The 21,613-nt window shown below is 38.8% G+C and overlaps 1 protein-coding gene across 2 annotated transcripts in view; it reads left to right on the top strand.

The window, feature by feature from the left end:
* The window catches only part of si:dkey-229b18.3, a 52,410-nt gene that overhangs the window by 4,482 nt on the left and 26,315 nt on the right, over positions 1–21,613 (top strand). For both annotated transcript variants that reach the window (XM_043701235.1, XM_043701234.1), the window contains exons 2-5: positions 3,101–3,171; positions 5,388–5,613; positions 10,032–12,796; positions 19,290–19,511. In XM_043701235.1, the coding sequence (XP_043557170.1) occupies positions 3,101–3,171; positions 5,388–5,613; positions 10,032–12,796; positions 19,290–19,511 (3,284 nt within the window). The remainder of the gene's footprint in view (positions 1–3,100; positions 3,172–5,387; positions 5,614–10,031; positions 12,797–19,289; positions 19,512–21,613) is intronic.

Below are 21,613 nucleotides of genomic sequence, written 5' to 3'. Positions count from 1 at the left end.
GGGTAGGTCAAGTTTTGCACCTTCTGTAGTAGGTACATCCACATATTGAATCAGCAAAGTTTCTCGTACAGACTTAACAAATTCCTCCATCTAAACCCTCAACACTATGGCAGTCCCCGTCTGTTTGGAAAGTTAAAATACCCTACCATAACCACCCTATTAGTCTTCCAGATAATTTCCCTCTGACTAATACAATCCCAATAAGGTGATCATCCCTTTCTTATTTCTCAGTTCTAGCCAAATAACTTCCCTGGATGTATTTCCGCGAATATCCTCCCTCAGTACAGCTGTAATGTGATCCCTTATCAAAATGCCACACCCCCACCTCTCTTGCCTCCCTTTCTGTCCTTCCTGTATCCTGTATCATTTGTGTCCTGGAACATTAAGCTGCCAGTCCTGTCCATCTCTGAGCCATGTTTCTATAATTGCTATGATATCCCAGCCCCATGTTCCTAACCTTGCCCTGAGTTCATCTACCTTTCTTGTTAGGCCTCTTGCATTGAAATAATTGCAGTTTAATTTATCAGTCATTCCTTGTTCTCTGCTTTGTCCCTGCCTGTCCTGACAGCTTGACTCTCTTCTCAACTGTACCAGTCTGAGATTGATCTCTTTTCTCACTATCCTTGGGTTACCTCCCCATCACTTATGGAATGATAAAAATGATCATTATAAATACTGTTAAGAGGCACGAAGTCTGGAATTCTGCATTCGAATCCTAGCAAAGTTTAATTATGATCCCAAATTGCATAAGGGATCTAGTATGGGTTTGATGCAGTGAAGTAGTTTTTACCTTGGAATGGCGAAGTTTGTTTATAAAGATCCATAAATGCATTCCTTATCAAATGGGCAAAGATGTTAGAGATTTACGCTTGTTTTAGATGGAGTGGAACAAGTATCACTGAAGCAGGTCTATTCCACATGCAGCAAGACTTGTACAACATTCAGGTTTGGGCTGATAGGTGGCATAAGTGCTAGGCAATGATCGTTTGCTCAAGGCCTTTATCATTGTTGATTCACCAACAGTCAGCATCTTGGGAGGTGTTATCTTTGACTTGAAACTTAACTGAACCAGCTATGTAACTCCAAGAACAGGTCAGAGGCTTGGATTTCAACTCCTGACGCCCTAAAGTCTGTCCAAAGTCTACAAGATTTAAGTTAGGACTGCAATGAAATATTCTCCACTTTGCTCAATAAATATATACGTTTTAAAAATCCACTCTTGAGATGTGGACATTGCTGCCTAGGCCAGCATTTGTTGCCCATCCCTACTTGCCCTTGAGAAGCTGGAGAAGAGCTGCCTTCTTTAACTTCTGCAGTCCATATGTTGTAGGTAGATTGCAATGCTTTTTGAGAGGGAATTCTAGGATATTGTCCCAATGACAGTGAAGGAACGATGATCTATTTCCAAGTCAGAGTGGCTTGAAGGGCAACTTGCAGATGGTGGATTTCTCATGTATCTGCTGCCCTTGTCCTTCTAGATAGCAGGGATTATGGGTTTGGAAGGTGCTTTCTAAGGATCTTTGGTGAATTTCTGCAGTGCATCTTGTAGATGGTACCGCAATTATTTTCTAATCAACATAATCAGATATGTTATTACACACCTCTGGAACAGCTAAGACTTGTACCTGGACCTCCTGGTAGAGATGCTACCGATAAACCAGAAGAGCCCTTTGTGGATGGTATGTACTGTTGCTACTGAGCATCGGCAATTTTGTTCCAACAACACTCTGGAACTGGGCATTAGATGCGATAAAGCAGTCTTTTTGGCCATCATCTTACCCACCATCTTAAACATTTGTTTCCTGCACCACTGGTGCACTGTGTACCATTTACAGGGTATACTTCAATTTGAGAGGTTTTTTTCAGCACCTTTCAAATTTATGACTTCTGCTACCATAAAGGACAAAGGTAGCAGATGTGGCCTTGTCACCACCTGCAAGTTCCTCTCTGAGCTGCATATCATCTAACTTGGAACCGCATTGCTATTCCTTTCATATCACTGGATCAAAAACATGGCAATCTCTTCCTAACATCACTACAGATGTACTTATATCATGTGAGCTACACCAGTTCAATCTGGAGGCTATCTATCATGTATTTGAAGCAAAGTCATGGCTTGAGGAATTTCATAAGTTTGTGCAAGTTCCATTTCAAAACCAATTCAATTTTAGATAATATAAAAGGATGCTTTAAGAATTTACAGATAGCATTGTGCACAGGTTATTCACACTTATAAAATCAGTTAAGGGTCGGTTTTTATTTTGAGCAGATACTTCTCTTTGGCAAAAGTATATTTTGTGCAACTACATTTTTGCCTTACCTCTGGAATCCATTGATAGGGAAAGATTACATATTTCACAAAAGCACTAGAAATCAAGTGTGCAGCAACTGTTGGAAAATTAAGACTGTCCAATGTGGTATGTTCACTGCTATATTCTGAGAGCTGTAGATTTGGTGTTTTTTAAAGTAGGATTCTTTCATCTGTCAGCAAGTATCTAGGAAGGAGTGAAGTATGTATGGCTCAAATTCCAAGTGTTTAGCTAAGATAATGTCATCTTTTGACCATATTCTGAGAACTCTTTGCTTCAAAAGAGCATTTCGTGTGAAATTTAAAGGTGTCTCCTAAAGGATTGACTAATTAAAGGAATAACCTCTCAACCAATGAGTCAACTTTTCAATCAATCAGCACCCTTTCTCTTGTCCAAATTATTGTGGTCATTTAAATGTTGCTATTCAGCTCCAGAAAAATGACTCTCCAATATTTATTTTGTTTGTACAAGAATATTAGAATTCTAGTGAGAAGACAATTCAAAACTATTGATTCACAGTAACCTAAATCATTGTGGGCTGGTGGATGAAAAGGTCCCTAGACAGACTCTGCAACAATGAAAGAACATCATGTAGGTTCAGAAGTTTCTGGAAAGCTTTTGTTGTGTGATTTTTATTTTCTCTATAATACCATCAGAAGCTGCATGTATTTTTATATCGATGTTTGACAACAAGACCCAAAAATGTGGTGTAATAACAAATGTGATTAATGCAACTGGTGTAAATTGATTAACAGTTTATATATTTTCAGATGCAACTTTGTCTATTTCAGGAATGTTTCCAGACATCAGAGACTATGTCCAGGGATGCAATCAATGTAAAAATGGGAAAGATAATCTTCTGGTGAGTGTTGGGGAAATAAGCTAATAGTGAAGGAACAGAAAGGCGAAAATCAATGTGATCATGTAAATTCTATAAGCTTGTTTTGTTTAACTAATTATACATTTTCTCCTGAATAGGTTCTTGGGCTCTTTAGACTATCATGTCTGTATTAGTGTTCAAACTCCATTTGCAGCCATGGGCTTTTCATTGCATTTCCTGCTGTTTTCCTTTTCTTTCAAATCTGTATCCACTCTGTTTCAAATCATACGTTTTTTTAAAGGCAGTGTGATATCGATTCCACTCAAACAAGAGGGTGAAAGGTTATCATAAATATGTGGGAATGTGAGATTTTGGGTTTGCAGTATGATATTTTCAAAAATTACCGTGAATGGTGAAGCAATCTATTCCTAATGACCAGCAATAACTTCTGTTTATGTAATAGCAGAGGAACAGGAGTAGGCATTCAACCCTGCAAGTCTGTTGTGTCATTCTAGATCATAGCTGGTTATATAGTGCCTCTTAATAAAGGAAAATATCTTGAAATGCTTCACAGGAGTATTGTCAAACAAAATTTGACACTAATTCACACAGGGAGATGTTAGGATAAGTGACCAGGGCTTGGTCTTCAAGGTGAACATTAAGGAACAGGAGAGAGCAGTGGAGAGATGGTTTAGGGATGAAATTCCACAACTCAGTGTTGAGTCAATTGAAAACATGACCACTTGTAATGGATGGTTTAATATCAAGGATGCTAGCAAGGCCAGAACTGGAGAAATTTCAAAAGATTGCAGGGCTGTAGAGGTTGGACGAGGAATGCTTTGAAAGGGGAAAAAGCTCGTGGGCTTAGGTAATCGAAAAAATCCATAAATGCTCTACCAATAAAATTTGGGGTACTTGAGGCCAGAATTTGATCAGCACAGAGATCTTGAAGTGTAGCGGGGTGTGAAAGTTATGGCTCAAAGCCATAGGTATGAAATCAAGGAGGCGAATTTTAAAATTACTGATGTTTCTTAACTGCACATTAAGTCAGCAAGCGCGGGCATAATGAATGAAAGGGATTTTGTCATACGTCACCAAAATTGTATTATACTTTTTCAGTCTACTAGAGAACTTTCAAAAGTTAATTTACATAGTATTAAGGACTCCCATTGTTGAAAACAGAATTGCATTTTTATTGTTAATGTTGAGGCTAAAGTAAAATTAATTCAGAGGATTTGAAGCCTCAGGTTAGTAAGATTCTAGGAACATATTAATTTTACTTGAGTTCTTATCAGCATTGCTGTGAGGAATATATTAATCTAATGGGTCACATTAAAAGGCTGACCATTAACGTTCCTACAGGTTTGTTGTTACTTTTTATAGATTAGATTACTTAGTGTGGAAACAGGCCCTTAAGCCCAACAAGTCCACACCGACCCGCCGAAGCGTAACCCACCCAGACCCATTCCCCTACATTTACCCCTTCACCTACCACTACGGTGTAATTTAGCATGGCCAATTCACCTAACCTGCACATTTTTGGACTGTGGGAGGAAACCGACCCACGCAGACACTGAGCGAATGTGCAAATTCCGCACAGGCAGTCACCTGAGGCGGGAATTGAACCCGGGTCTCTGGCGCTGTGAGGCAGCAGTGCTAACCACTGTGTTGCCCCTTGTTGAGTGTTTCTTTTTCCTGTGTTACTCTAGTTATACTGGTAATGCAAGCAGTGATTATTTTTTTTGTTTTGGTATACGCAGTGTTTATATTGATTATAGCTTAGTACAAATGAAAAGGGGATAATTGGGCTTGATGGCTGATTTGCAATGTCGACTGCATGCACTCAGTTCCCATACCCACTGTAAATTATTATGAAGATCCTACCACCTTGACCTCTCCCCTTGCCTGAGGTATGGTGATCCTCAGGTTAAACCACCACTAGTTGTGCCTCTCTAATGAGAGAGCAACCAGTGGGATTATGGTGACTTTACCATTATAAATTAAAATTCAAAACTGTGTCAATTGCACCCATCGTAAATCATGGATACTTGCTGCCTGTGTAATCTATATCTCCTGGTTCCATTTGTGTCTTGAAGTACTGATACACTTCATGATAAAGTGGCATGAGGTTTGTTTGTGGTTGTGATGTTTTAATTGTGTTTTGAGCCTGTCTGGGAAGGGTACTAAAGGAATGTGATTTCCCAGATGGAGTGAAATAAATGTTGTGAAAAGTTACATTTGTGTGCTTTCTTTGGCAGATTTCAGAAGAAAAGCATATAACTCGTGAATTGCCGACACACTGCACCAAAGTGCTTGAGAGACTGAACAGTCAACGTTCTAAAGGCCTTTTTTGTGATGTAACTTTGATAGTGGAGAAAACATCATATCCAGCTCACCGTGCTGTGTTAGCAGCTGTTAGTGAATACTTCCAGGATCTGTTTTCAGAGAAAGGATCTACTTCTAATAAAATTGTGGATTTGAAAGGTGAAGAATTTTGAAATGATTATTTAAGCTTGTTTTATTTCTAATGTCAGCTTAACCTAGTGAAGTAATGAGTTTGGAGGACATAGATTCAAGTCCATGCTACAGAGTTGAGCATGTTATATAGGCTGACATTTCAGTCCTTTCAACACTAAAGTACGCTGTCAAAGGTGAATTCCTTAAAAGAAGACTTTAAACTGTATCTCTGACAAAAGTTGGACATAAAAGATTGTGTTGCATTATTTAACAAAGAGCAGGGCATTCCTCCAGTATTCTTCTTACATTTGGCCTTCAATTAACCCTTTCAAAAATAAATCAATTAACCAGTCATTTATTTCATTGCCTTTTGAGATAATTCAGTATATGCAATTTGGCTGTTATAATTACTGAAGAAAAAGATGACCACATTTCAAAAAATCAATTTATGAATCATTTTGGAACTTGCTGAACACATGAAGGATGCCAAGTAGATACAAGTTTGTTCTTTCTGGTATTGTTGCAAATGTTATAATGAATCTTTAGCAGACTGTGGCAACAGGGCACAATTGCTGTTGTATAGCTCTAGATCATAAGGTACCCAAGCCCAAGTAGGCCTTTCAGCCATCAAGCCTGCTCTGCCATTCGATGAGACCATGGCTGATCTAATAATCCTCAAATCCACTATCCTGGCTATTCCCATAGTCCTTGATTTCCTTATTGATTAAAAATATGTCTATCTCGGCTTTGAGTATACTTAATGACCCAGCCTGTATAGTTCACTGTGATAAAGAATGTACAGCTTCTCTACCCTCAGAAGAAAGTCCTTCTCTATTTCTGTCTTAAATGGCGAATCCCTTTTTCTGAGATTAAGTTCTAGACATTTCCACAATGGGAGGCAACCCCTCAGCATCCATTCTTTTCAGGTCCTGAAGAATCTTATTCACTAGTTACCCCTCATTCTTCTTAACTCCAATAAATACAGACCCTAGCTACTCAATCTCTACTCATTTTAAAATAAAGTTAATTTGCTTCCCTGTTACCTGTTGAACTTGTATGCTAGCTTTTTGTGGTGTGTGTAAGAGGATCTGCAATCTTATTGTACTGTAGTTTTCCACAGTTCTCCATTTAAATAGTATTCAGCCCCTCTATTCTTACTGCCAAGTGTATAATCTCACATTTTCCCGCATTATATTCCATCTGCTAATGCTTTGCCCATTCACTTCTCTGTATCCTGTCTTCACAAGTTGCCTTCCAACCTATATTTGTTTCACCTGCAAATTTGATAGTAGTATACTTGCTTTTTGCCTCCGAGTCACTAATATCTATTGTAAATAATTGTGACTCAGCACTGATCCCTGTGGTATCCCACGAGTTGCAGATTGCTATCCTGCCATTCCTCCCAACCTAATCCCAACTCTTTTGTTAGCCATCCCTCTATTGATGCTCGCAGACTACCATGACACTATGGACTCCTGTCTTAGTCTTATAAGAGGTATCTTATCAAATGTCTTATATCTTTAGATTCCCCTTTATCCGTCCTGCATCTTCCTACCTCAAAGAATTCTAATAAATTCATCATGCATAATTTCTCCTTAATTATGAAATGCCTAATGTGCTTGATTATGCAGTTTAAAATGCTGTGCTGTTTCATCCTTTATAATCCTCATTTTTCCGAGTGTCGGTTGTTAAAATAACTGGCAAAATAAGCAGAGAATTGCAGATACTAAAGATTTGAGACAACATAACAGAAACTGCTGGAGAAACTAAGTATATCTGCTAGCATCTGTGGAGAGAAAACAGACTTAACATTCAAGTCAGACCTGCTGAACTTCTCCAGTAATTTCTGTTCTTGTGTGTTAAGTGAACTGATCTATTTTATGTTTTTTTAACCCTCCCTTTTTGAATAAGAATATTTATATTGGCAGCTTTCCAACTCTGGACGTTTCCTAGAATTTAAGGATTCTTGGCAGACTACTATAGGTCATGTATCATAATCTGCACATCAAAAAACTACAAAGGCTGAAAAACCAAAGGTCTTTTGAAAGTGGATTTAAACAGACTAGTAGACATGCTGAGTATGGGCCTTTGGAAATGAACTTTGCTTTAAAAGCGAAGATTTTTTCCAAAGGTTCGGAATGGATCCGAACAGATTCAAATGGACTTGATAGTATTTGAAATATTATCCTAATATATCTGCGAGCCAAGCATATCCTTTATCTGAAAGTCAGTTGGCCCCCAGATTTTCGACCAGAGGATTTCCAATTTGTATCAGTGCATCCGATATCACTTTAGTTCTTCCTTAAATGTTTTAGGCTCTCCCCGGTTATGTTGAGGGGACTTATTGAACTGGCAGTAGGATAATCTGCTTTTAGTATTTATGTTGTAATAGTCAACTAAGGTTGACACGTGGGCTTTTAGATTTTGAGGATTTTACTCTTTATGGTTGTAAAAGCTTTAATACTTTTGCTGAAACAAAAAAAATCCTTTAGAAGCATAGCAACTCTGGCAGCATCTGTGAAGAGCAAAACAGTTCATATTTCAAATTTAGTATGATACTTCAGAGCTCCTTTGTTGTGAAGAACACTCATTTAAGATTCAAAATATTAACTGTTTGTTAGATGCTGTCAGACCAGCTAAATTTCTCCATGACTGTTTTTATTTCATTCTTCCAGTATCCTCAGTATTTTGCTTTTTTGAGTATTTAATCCCTCTGCTGTTTGCCAGAAATGTTCAACCTTTGGCTTATTGACCCTGACATCAGACAGTTTGACCATTGAAGGGCATTCAACTCAATTCTCACATACTAATAATTTGATTAATAATCTTAATTGGAAATTCATGAACTTTCCTTAAGGTGTTAAAATGTGAAATGCAGTACAGAAAATAATGGTTGAGGCAAATAAGTGATCCACTTTGAAAAGTTAAACATTTATGGGAGAAGAGAATAGAAAAATATGGTGATACAAGAGGCTGAAGTAATTTAGAAGGAAGCTTGTGTGAAATATAAACACTGGCATAATCTGTTGGCTGAATGGTCTGCCTTTGTGTTGTAAATCATGATGCATACATAATTCCATTTCTGCTTTTACTTTTTACTTAACTGATACTTTTTTTGTTTTCATGGTTTTGGAAGTACTGTTCTGAGCACTGTTGACTCATGAGTGAACCTGAAGGAAAACATTAACAAGATCTGTTATTATTACCAATTGAGTAAAATGCAAATTATTGAGTGTGCCAATTTGAACGTTGTGTGGCCCAGGGCACCATGATGTGTACCTTTATGACTTTTCTGTATAAGCCAAGTTATTTTTTCATTGCATTTAGAAGAATGCCATTTATTGAATTTTAAGGCCAGCAATTGGATTTGTATAGTTTGCATCATTGCTACATCAAGACGATTGTAGTGGTTTACTCTAATTCAGAAACTTTAGATTAAACAAAACTGCAGAAAACCTTAGTTTGAAAAATTTGTTTAATGTCCAACATGAAGAATTTATTTTCATGACTGAAGTGTCACTGTGCAAATTTCATAGAGGTAATATTCTCAATTTATAATACGTGAAATTACTTCCATTATATTTTCTAAGATGAATTGATTGCCTTAAACTTTAATAGTTATTGAATCACTGTGAGCTCAATTAGCTGGATGGCTGGTTTGTGATGCAGAATAATGCTGACAGTACTGTATAGGTTCAATTCCTGCACAAGCTGAGTTACCACAGAGCACTCTCCTTTGCAACTCCTTCCCTTGCCTGCGGTGTGCCTGAGGTGTGATGAGCCTCCCGTTAAACCACCACAAATCATCTCTCTCTGTAATGAAAGAGCAACTCTATGGTCCAGTTGGACCACTGCAACTTTACCTTTATCACCTTGTGATAAAATAGTTTAGGTGCTCATTATTTAAACTCTTGATTTTAAAAGTTACAGTGAAAGTCAATTGTGAAAGTATAGATAGCATTGCCTCAGATGTAAACCAAACTTGAGGAAATGGAAAATGTATTTTGCAATATAATCATCAAATGGCATAAGTTTGATTCCACTGAACACTGAATGTGAACTGGAAGAAAGCATAAATGAGGACACAAAAATGCTTGAAATGTCCCTCAGTTACAAAGTTTGGGAGAATCAGTCCAACTTTTCATTGAAAAGTTACATTTCCAGTGTTCAGGAATCCTTTGAAGTACATAGTGATGGTGATCCTGAAACTGTTTTCAGCTAACCTGTGTATGTTTGAATACTTGTCCCATTATTGGATGAAGTCATTTTTGTTATTTGTTATCTGGAAAAAAAAGAATTATTTTTGGGTTCTGTAAACCTCTTCTTAATTAACATTCAAAACAAAATGGAAAAAGCATTGCTTGTCAAACCATCATTTGATGAGCATAGTACCGAAGGTTTCGCAGTTGTAATGACATAAAATGCAATTTTTTTTTGCCTTCTAGGTTTCAGCAGCAAGAGTTTCCTTCCACTGTTGGAATTTTCATACACATCTTCATTGTCGCTGAAACCGGATTATTTTGCTGAGACATCTGCTTTAGCAAGACACCTGCGGATTTGGGAAGTGGTTGAGATGTGTTCAGCATTGCATAAATTCCATGGAACAGGGAACAATAAAGCACATAAGGAAGAAGGCAAAGAAGAGAAAAAGGAATTTTCTTCGTTTGAAGCTTTTATTGATCAATCTTTTACTGGAGCTAGACAGCATGTTTCAGACATCTGTTCAAAGTTAGGTCAGTTAGAAGATGGCACAACTCAGCACAAAGTAGATAGAAATGTATTTAGTGCAAGAGCACATTCAGCAATGATTCAAGGAGAAACAAAAGTCTCAGATTTTACTGTTAAGTTTCAAGAAATGCAATCAGGACTTTTCAAAGACAAAGTGACTCCAGTACATTGCGAATCTTCTCTTAATAACACTGAAGTGGAGGGATTGGAAAGTTCAAGTCGACGATTTAAATTATTTGACTTTTATGATAAAACTCCACCTAAATTCTTCCCAAAAGTTAAATCTCTCTCCCCACAAAGACATCCATCTGTAAATACAGCATTGAGTAGCATCCCTAATTCACTGGATTTTAAATTAGCTGGCATGTCAAGAAATGCTAGTCATCAAAGAAAATGTAGCTTTGAGAAAACTCCCATAAAATCCAAACCACGTACAAGAATGTCAAAACATTTGGATTGTAACATTGTGAGCACTCAGGACAACTCTGGTTGTAAAGGAATGAACGCACTTCTCCGATCACCTGTTAGACAAATGACCACTGAAGACGAACTTTATTCTCCTAACACAACAGAGAAATACAAACTGCTTAGTGTTTTAGGACTAAGGAGAAAAACTTCTGTTATAGATGAAGAGCAGGCTGGTTGGAAACAAAAAAGGAGACTTAGACAGCCTAAAGTAAAAAATTATTCATTGCTTACTGGGACAAAGAGAAGAAAAATAGACATTGCAAAAACTCAGTTGCAAGATGACCATATTAGAGCAAAAGCACTTGCCAATTGCTTTGTTGTCATTGAAAAGATTCTACCACCAGTGCAGAAACAAAAGGTCGACAATCAAAAATTAAACAAAGCAAATCTTGCACTAAACAAATCAAAATCTTTAAGTCATAAAAAAAATGTCTCTCAGGGTCCCACCAAAAAGGAAATGGTTTGCATTCCAACTAAAACACACATAAATAATCCTAAAGCTAAAACTAAAGGCCGAAGCAGTTGTCTTGACAAGAAAATTCAACGAGTGAATAAATATATTAAAGGCAGTAGCCAGAGGAATCGACCTTTAACAAAAAAATCACAACGCTGCAAAGTAGATTCCAGTATTTCACCAAATGTGTTGAGGAATGGGAAGAATTTCTGCAGGGATGACAGAAAACAAAACGCAGTGTTACCAAAATCTCAGGCAAATGATAGCAAGGAGACGGAAGGCAGTTCATTAACTAGAAACAGTAGATGTGCCAATTATATGTCTGTAAAAACTTCTTCTGTGCGAGGCAACACAACATCTAAGGTCTCACCCTGCCTGATAGATGACATACATAGTGGCAGACGGAAGACAAGGCAGTCATTTAATTCATCTATGAATTATAGCAATTGTAACTTAAACTTGGACAATAAAATACGAAGTTGCCCACAAAGTGTTGCACTGAGAAGATGTGCATCTGTAAGAATGCTGCCAACTCGTTTTAGATCATTAGATCAGACTCCAAAACTAATGGAGTCACTTTCTGATGACACCTGTTCGACCATGTCATCCAAAACTAATGAGAGGCAAGTTCTAGATGAGAATTCTTCACATCAACTGTCTCCAAAAGCAGGGGTAGGTAACATTCAAAGGTTTAAAGGGAAATATGAAGGGAATAAATTAGTTCCTAATATTCACCAAAACACTTGTGTAGTAGGAAATGAGCAGAAGAGAATGACTCGACTAGCTGGCAAGCCAATTGGAAATGATCAGCCTACATCACAATTGAGGTCTAAACAGGAGGCAAAGAAACCAGAACAGTTAAAACCTGTTTTCAAGGACCCAGGAAAGCAGACTAGAACTGCTTCATGTGAGAAAATGCAATCTAGAAGGAAAGTAAAAAACACAAGGTGCCAATCTTTAGGTGCTGAAAACCAAAATTCAGGTACTACTTTGCACAATATTCAAGCTCATGGAAGTATTCCAATACTAGGTAAAAGGAAACACATACCAACACAAAAACTGATTGAATCTGGATTTTCTTTTGGATTTTTTATGTCTGAACGTAAGAAAAAAACTGACATGCCCAAGCTATCCAACCGAACCGATAGTAAACAATTTGAGTTGTCTCCGAGTTGTACACTGAAGGGCAACCATGCAACTAAAGCAAAGGTGGATGTGCAAGAAAATTCTAAGCACACCATTTCTGTCAAACAAACACTGGTTAACATAAAGCAGAACTGTTGCAAAACTGAATGTGGCATTGGACGAAACCCATCATGCTCAGAAATTTCAGAAAGGGCAAAAGGTGTACCAGCAAAAAATGAAAACGTGAAGCTAGTTGGCTTGTATGGGAAGAAGCTAATAAATTTGAACATTAAGAATGCACTGTTGGATAAAAGGGCAAAGCATCCTAACACAATAATGAAAGATGAACAACTATCTACCTCGCAGAAGGCAATAAAGTTGCAAAGAGTAGCCAGAGCTAGTTCGAAGCTCATAGGTTCCAAGGACCCACCAAAGGTATGCTGCTTTTGTTTTAGAGAAATACTGGCAGTATTTTTGATCTGAGGACTAAAGTGACAAGATAAGCCATGGAAATGAAAATTGAGTCTCATAATTTTATACTGAAATTGACAAGGATAGTAGTTGATTTATAAGTAGAGGTAGAGTGTTCAAAGATCAAGGAAGTATTGCTAATTCTTTTTAATATATTTAGGCCTCGTTGAAATGTGTTTAATTCTGGATGTCATGCCTTAGGGAAGGCTCTTAAAGCCTCACAAACGATGCAGATAAGATTTACGAGAATGATATCAGAATTGAAGGGCATAATTAAATGAAGAGCCTAGAGGAACTGGACATGCTGTCTTTGGAGCAGAGATGGTTCAGGAAAAATTTAATAAAGGTGTTTAATATTGTGAAAAGTTTCCACTAGCTGAAGGGGTAACTGGGGGATATATGTTTGAGATAATTGACAAGAGTAAGAAGAAAATTGAGAATTTTCATAACACGGTAATCTATGACCTGAAGTACATTGCTTTACTACACTGTCAAGCTATTTCAAAGACTCTGTGACTATAATAATATTCAAAACTGATCAATATTTAATGGGGATAAATTTGCTAGAGCTTGGATGCGAGCATGTGCGTACAATTGGATAGTCTTTTTAAAGCTGCAGACGAAAAAGGAATGGGAATGGGCAACTTGGCCATTCAAGCCTGCTCCATCATTCAATAAGGTCATGGCTGATCTGATTTAAATTTCAACTGTACATTCCTGTATACTTCTGATAACCTTCCATCGCCTTGACAATCCAGCATCTATCGACCTCTGCTGTAAAGTATTTAAAGTTTCTGCATTCACTGCCTTTTGAGGAAGGGAATTCCCAAGACATTGGATTTTCTAAGAACTTTCTCTCTATCGTAAATGGGTGACTGTTTGTTTATTTTTAAACCATGACCTCTAGATCTAGATTCTCCCACGAGAAAACATCCTTTTTGCATCCACCCGATTGAGACCCCTCAGGATCTTGTGTTTCAATTAAATCACCTCTAATGCTTCTAAACCCCAAAAGATAGACATATCCAACCGGACCTTTCCTTATAAAGAAATACTGCTTATTCAAGATGTTAGCAAATGTGCTGCTGATACTAAGCTGGGTGGCAGGGTGAAATGTGATGAGGATGTTAGGAGATTACAGGGTGACCTGGACAAGTTAGGTGAGTGGTCAGATGCATGGCAGATGCAGTTTAATGTGGATAAATGTATGGATATCCACTTTGGCAAGAACAGGAAGGCAGATTACTACCTAAATGGAATCAATTTAGGTAAAGTGGCAGTACAGCAAGATCTGGATGTTCTTGGACAGCAGTCAATGAAGGTAAGCATGCAGGTACAGCAGGTAGTGAAGAAGGCTAATAGCATGCTGGCCTTCATAACAAGAGGGATTGAGTATAGAAGCAAAGAGGTTCTTCTGCAACTGTACAGGGCCCTGGTGAGACCACACCTGGAGTACTGTGTGCAGTTCTGGTCTTCAAATTTGAGGAAAGACATTCTGGCTATTGAGGGAGTGCAGCGTAGGTTCACGAGGTCAATTCCTGGAATGACGAGATTACCTTACACTGAAAGACTGGAGCGACTGGGCTTGTATATCCTTGAGTTTAGAAGACTGAGAGGGGATCTGATTGAGACATATAAGATTATTAAAGGATTGGACACTCTGGAGGCAGGAAACATGTTTCTGCTGATTGGTGAGTGCCGAACCAGAGGACACAGCTTAAAAATACGGGGTACACCATTTAGGACAGAGATGAGGAGAAACTTCTTCACCCAGAGAGTGGTGGCTGTGTGGAATGCTCTGCCCCAGAGGGCAGTGGAGGCCCAGTCTCTGGATTAATTTAAGAAAGAGTTGGATAGAACTCTCAAGGATTGTGGAATCAAGGGTTATGGAGATAAGGCAGGAACAGGATACTGATTAAGGATGGTCAGCCATGATCATATTGAATGGTGGTGCAGGCTCGAAGCGCAGAATGGCCTACTCCTGCACCTATTGTCTATTAGTGTCTTAAACCTTGTCTGAACTTCTATTATAGTAAAATTCTTCTGTAAGACCGGTGGCGATTACTGTATGCGGTACTCCAGAGCATTCTCACCAATGCCCTGTTTACCTGAAGCACAATCACCCATTCTTATGTTCAATTTCCCTCATAATAAAACGTAACATTCTATTAGTTTTCCTGGTTATACTTGTTGAACCTGCATACTAGCCTTCTGCAGTTCAGCGTTTGGAATTACCTAGATCATGAGTAAAAACACTAGATCAAATCTGACAGCTGAATGGCCGCCTGTGCTTTAAGGTTCCCATGATTTTAATTTTTTGTAATAAGATAGTGAATGCAAATACCATTCTCTTAGCAACTTGTCAGAATTGATAAATATCTGGTTGAAAGTTGATAAAATCAAATATACGAAAACATGGTTCAGTGGTGCTGCTATTTTGATATCAACAAAAAGCAGCCTATAATGCATTTAAAGTTGTCTGGATGGGTTACCACTTCACACTTTCGAAATTGACAATGTGAAAGGTATTGTTCCTGTGTAGTTTCAAGATGAATTTATAAAATGCTATGTTTAAACTTATTGCAAACTTACTAATCTTATGATTTAAATGACCTACCTTAATTAGGCTTTATGAAGGCTGACAAGTGGCAAGTAACATTTGCAGCATACAAATGCCAAGTATTGGCTATCTCCAGTAAGAGATCATCTAACCACTACCCCTTGATATTCAATAGTGTTAGCATCACTGCATTCCCACGATCAACATTCTGGTAATTACTATTGACCAAAGATTGAACTGGACTTACTACATACACACAATGGCTACAAGGGCAAGTCGGAGTCTAGGAATATAGTGGTGAATACTTTACAACCTGACTCCCGAACGCCCGATCACCATTTACAAGGCATAAGTCAAGAGTGTGATGGAATACTCCCCGTTTTCCTGGATGGGTGTAGTTCCAAGAACACTCAGGTTTGACACCATCCAGGACAAAACAGCCTGCTTGTTTGGTACCACATCCATGAGCATACTTTCCCTCCATCACTGACACACTGTAGCAACAATCTATACTATCTACAGGATGCACTGCAGGAATTCACCAAAGATCCTTTGCCAGCAACTTCTAAACCCAGAACCACTTCTTTCTAGAAGAACTAAGATGGAAGGTACATGTGAACACTCGCCACAGGCAAGTTCCCCTTCAAGCCACTCACCATCCTGACTTGGAAATTATTTTGGTGTTCCTTCACTGTTGCTAGGTCAAAATCTCAGTAATTGGCTGGGATTGAGAGTCAACCTACAGCAGTTGAAGAAGACAGCTTGCTATCACCTTCTCAAGGGCAGCCTGAGGTGGGCAGTAAAGGCTGTCCTGACCAGTAACAGCCACTTGCCACCAGTGACTTAATAAAAAAAACAACTTATTTGCCTTGCACCTTTACCATAAAACACTTCAAGGTGGCTTACAAGAGCATTATGAAGCAAAATTTGATACCAGGCATTATAATATATTAGTGTAGATGAGGTAATTTTCATAGAATGCTTTCAAGGAGAGTAGAGGTTGGAAAGGTTTTGGGAGGGAATTCTAGAACTTAAGCTAGCTAAAAGTATACCCCACAGGGGATAGACCAATTAGAGATCCAGATTCAACCTGCCACACCAATGTTATCTATGGACTGGAAAGAGATTACAAAGAAAGGAACAATGACACCAAGTAGGGATCTGAAAAGAAGAATGAGAGTTTGAAGAATGAGAGTTTTAAAATTGAGGTGTTAATTAACCAGGAGCCGATGTAGGTCAGCCCTTCCAAAGATACAGACAGCTGAGTTCTCAGTGACAAAGTCTGTGGAGGGTAGAATGTGGGAGATCAGTGAAGGAATGTTCCTCAGCAGAGTAGCTGATGCAGGTTTAATGTTGTGATATTATGGAAATTGGCAGTCCAGGTGACGATGAGGGCCATAATGATTTTAGCTGTTATGTGCTAAATTACTTAGTGTGCCCTCAATATACTTTTGAACTCCCTAGTTAGTCAAAAAACATCAAAGTTGATGATATAGTCCGATCCTTTAGACTTTGAGCCTGCTTGGCGGCAGGTGAGAAATATTAGGTTCAACTCCCCAGTATTATAATAACCTCTGATGAAATGCTAATCAGATGTGGACATTGTAAAATTGTTCTTGACCACCCTAAATTCTAATAGAAAACCAGCAAAAGCAGAGCAGGTAGTTTGGTTTTGTTCCTTTCATATTTATTACTGTCTTGAGGATATTAAATCCTAAAGTAAATATGCAATGGTCTATATGAAGAACTTCCTGGAAAATAATTGCAGCCAATTACTGTGCATCTTTCTAGCATATAACACTACTTTTATGCTGCTTAATGGCAGGTGTGCTACTTGTTGAATTTGAATACTGTAAGCAGGTTTCTTGGCCCACGTACAGGGCTTTAGCTGGAATTTAGATTCTGCCATCATGTATGTGCAATATAGCTGACCATTGAAGCAGAATTAAACCACTTGGGAAATATGTTTAACACCAGGTGAAGCAATCATGGCTTCAACCATTGCTATGATTATATTAAGTTAAAAATCACATGACAGCAGGTTATAGTCCAACAGGTTTATTTGGAAGTACAAGATTTCGGAGTGCTGCTCCTTCATCAGGTAGCGAGTAGGTAAGATCTTAGGACCCGAATATATAGCAAAAGATCATAGTGTCATACACTGATGCAATATATTGAACAAACCTAGATTGCTGTTAATATACAAATCTTGTATAAAACTCTTTTAAATTTCTTTTTAGCTGGATGCACAAAATGGCAATGTGACCTGATTAGTAGATTATAACTTATACTGAAACCCAAATGTACACTCCAATAGCAGCATAAAGCTGGTACTGAGGTATTATGGAAAAATGTGTTGTGTATGCAAATACATAATCTGGAACTGGCAACATAATTTTGTCATACCATTATTTAATAAAATGCTGCAAATAAAAGCCAGAGAACTATAGATCAGCGAGCCTAATATGTGGTGGGTAAGTTGTTGGAGGGAATGCTGAGAGACAGGATCTATTTGCATTTGAAAGGCAAGGGTTAGGGATAGTCAACATGACTTTGTGCATGGGAATTCATCTCAAAAATCTAAGAGTTAGTTGAAGAAGTGACCAAGATAGATGAAGGCAGAGCGATAGATGTTGTCTACGTGGATTTTAGCAAGGCCTTTGACAAGGTAAACTGGTTAGTAGGGTTGGATAACATGGGATCCGGGGAGAGCTATCCAATTGGATGCACAATTGGCTTGACAATAGGAGGCAGAAAGTGATGGTATTCAGACTGGAGACCTGTGACCAACGATGTGCCACAAGGATGGATGTTGGCTCCACGATCTGTCATTTATATCAACAATTGAGATAAGAATAAAGGAGGAATGGTCAGTATGTTTGCAAATGACACCAAAATTGGTGGTATAGTGAACAGTGAAGATTATTATTTAGAAGTACAGTGGGATTTTGGTCAACTGGATCTGTGGGCTGAGGAATGGCAGGTGGTGGTTAATTTAGATTAATGTAAGGTGTTGCATTTTGGTAAGACAAATCAGGGCAAACCTTGTACAGTTAAGGGTTGGGCAATGGGGAGTGTTGTCAAACAGAAAAACCTAGATACAGGTACATGGTTCCTTGAAAGTGGCATCACATGTAGATAGGGCAGAGAAGAAGGCATTTGACACTCTTGCCGTCTTCGGTCAGAGCATCATGTTACGCTGTACACAACTTTGGTCAGTCCACATTTGGAGTACTGTGTACAATTCTGGGGGTCACCCTGCTATAGGAAGGATGTTGTTAAACTGGAAGGATACAAAAAGGATTTACAAGTTTGAGTTATAAGGAGAGGTTGGATAGACTAAGATAATTCTCCCTCGAGTGTAGGAGGTTGAAGGGTGACCTTGTAGAGATTTATAAAATCATGATGGGCATAGATAAGGTCTTTTCCCCAGAGCAAGGGAGTCCAAAACTAGAGGATCGAGGTTTAAGGAGAGAGGGAAAAGATTTAAAAGGGACCTAAGGGGCAACATTTTTGCACAGAGAGTGATGCATGTGTGGACTAAGCTGCTAGAGGAAATGGAAGCAGGTACAATTGTAACATTTAAAATACATTTGGGCAGGTGCATAGATAGTAATGGTTTAGAGGGATATGGGCCAAACACAGGCAAATGGGACTTGTTCAATTTAGGAAACATTGTCGGCATGGACAATTTGGACCAACTGGTCTGTTTTTATGCTGTATGATTCTGAAAGTTTACAATTTATTTGTGTCTTTAGTTTCATTGTGAAGTGCTACTTGTAAAGTGAAATGTTGAATCTTGTAACATAGCACATTGTTGAATGGCAATGTAATTTAATCTCTGAGGACAATAAGCCTATGCAATTATATGTAACACTATGGCTTTATATTCTTTAGAACTTGCGGGGAGCTGCACAAATCCTGAAGAAAATGCAACCAAAAATTAATGCAACATTAAAACTAACAAGAAGAAGAAAATCAGTAACTGGAGAAAAAGTTAAAAAGACCAAAGTTTCAGAATCTCATACCTGCTATGAATGTAGCACAACGTTTATAAATTGTGACTCGCTGTTTGTGCACAGAATGAAACACATTAAGGGGAAGAGCTGGCAGTGTCTGGTAAGTACGGAAGCTGCTGTCTGTATTTGTTTAAATGTGATTAGTAAACATGTTTGCTTTTTTAAGGGTGGGTAACGTGGAAGCATTTGAATTGCAAGCGTTTCCCCGAATGCAAGAAGTGAGGCCTCAGGAAAATTTTTGATCATATGAACACTTCCACTATGTTTTAGAGGTCATAGAGATGTACAGCATGGAAACAGACCCTTCGGTCCAACTCATCCATGCCAATCAGATATCCCATCCCAATCTAGTCCCACCTGCTAGTACCCAGCCTATATCCCTCCAAACCCTTCCTATTCATATACCCATCCAAATGTCTCTTAAATGTTGCAATTGTACCAGCCTCCACCACATCCTCTGGCAGCTCATTCCATACATGTACCACCCTCTGTGTGAAAACATTGCTCTGTGGGTCTCTTTTATATCTTTCCCCTCTCACCCTAAACCTATGCCCTCTAGTTCTGGACTCCCTGACCCCAGGGAAAAGACATTGCCTATTTACCCTATCCATGCCCCTCATAATTTTGTAAACCTCTATAAAGTCACCCCTCAGCCTCTGACACTCCAGGGAAAACAGCCCTAGCCTGTTCAGCCTCTCCCTATAGCTCAAATCCTCCAACTCTGGCAACATCCTTGTAAATCTTTTCTGAACCCTTGCAAGTTTCACAACATCTTTCCGATAGGAAAGCGACCGGAATTGCACGCTATATTCTAGCAGTGGCCTAACCAATGTCCTGTACAGCCACAACATGACCTCCCAACTTCTGTATTCAATACTCTGACCAAAAAGGAAAGCATACCAAATGCCGCCTTCACAATCCTATCTACCTGCGACTCCACGTTCAAGGAGTTATGAACCTGCAGTCCAAGGTCTTTGTTCAACAACATTCCCTAGGATCTTACCATTAAGTGTATAAGTCCTGCTAAGGTTTGCTTTCCCAAAATGCAGCACCTCGCATTTATCTAAATTAAATTCCATCTGCCACTTCTCAGCCCATTGGCCCATCTGGTCCAGATCCTGTTGTAATCTGAGGTAACTTTCTTCGCTGTCCACTATACCTCCAATTTTGATGTCATCTACCAACTTACTAACTGTACCTCTTATGCTCGCATCCAAATCATTTATGTAAATAACAAAAAGTAGAGGACCCAGCACCAATCCTTGTGGCACTCCACTGGTCACAGGCCTCCAGTCTGAAATAACTCTCCACCACCACAACTCTCTGTCTTCTACCTTTGAGCCAGTTCTGTATCCAAATGGCCAGTTCTCCCTACATTCCATGAGATCTAACCTTACTAATCAGTCTCCCATGAGGGACCTTGTCGAACGCCTTACTGAAGTCCATATAGATCATATCTACTGCTCTGCCCTCATCAATCCTCTTTGTTACCTCTTCAAAAAACTCGATCAAGTTTGTGAGACATAATTTTCCACGCACAAATCCATGTTGACTATCCCTAATTAGACCTTGCCTTTCTAAATACATGTACATCCTGTCCCTCAGGATTCTCTCCAACAACTTGCCCGACGTCAGGCTCACTGGTCTATAGTTCCTTGGTTTGTCTTTACCACCCTTCTTAAACAGTGGCACCATGTTAGCCTACCTCTCCAGTCTTCCGGCACCTCACCTGTGACTTTCGATGATACAATTATCTCAGCAAGAGGCCCAGCAATCATTTCTCTAGCTTCCCAGAGAGTTCTCTGGTACACCTGATCAGGTCCTTGGGATTTATCCACCTTTACCTCAAGACACCCAGCACTTCCTCCTCTGTAATATGGACAAAAAACTGTTACCTGGCTCACTGGGCTAATAGTTTAGTGATAATTACCACTAGGCCATAGGCTACACTGAAGTTATTCATTGGGTTATCTTGAAGTTGTTCTGTTATGGGACTTTGGACCAGTCCTATCAAATCCTGACTCCCCATAAAGGTAATCGTTTATTGCTTTTCTCTAATTTCCCAGAGCCACTTAAAGATCACCACATTACTGTGGGTTTGGAGTCACAGGTAGGTCAGACCAGGTAAGGACAGCAGGTTACCATCCCTAAATGACATTAGTGAACCAGATGGATTTTGTTTTTTGACATCAACAGTGGTTA

This window comes from Chiloscyllium plagiosum, chromosome 12, assembly GCF_004010195.1.
Source record: "Chiloscyllium plagiosum isolate BGI_BamShark_2017 chromosome 12, ASM401019v2, whole genome shotgun sequence".
Classification (NCBI taxonomy): Eukaryota; Metazoa; Chordata; class Chondrichthyes; order Orectolobiformes; family Hemiscylliidae; genus Chiloscyllium; species Chiloscyllium plagiosum.
Note: the sequence above shows the minus strand (reverse complement) of the source record. Positions and strands in the feature narration are given on the sequence as shown.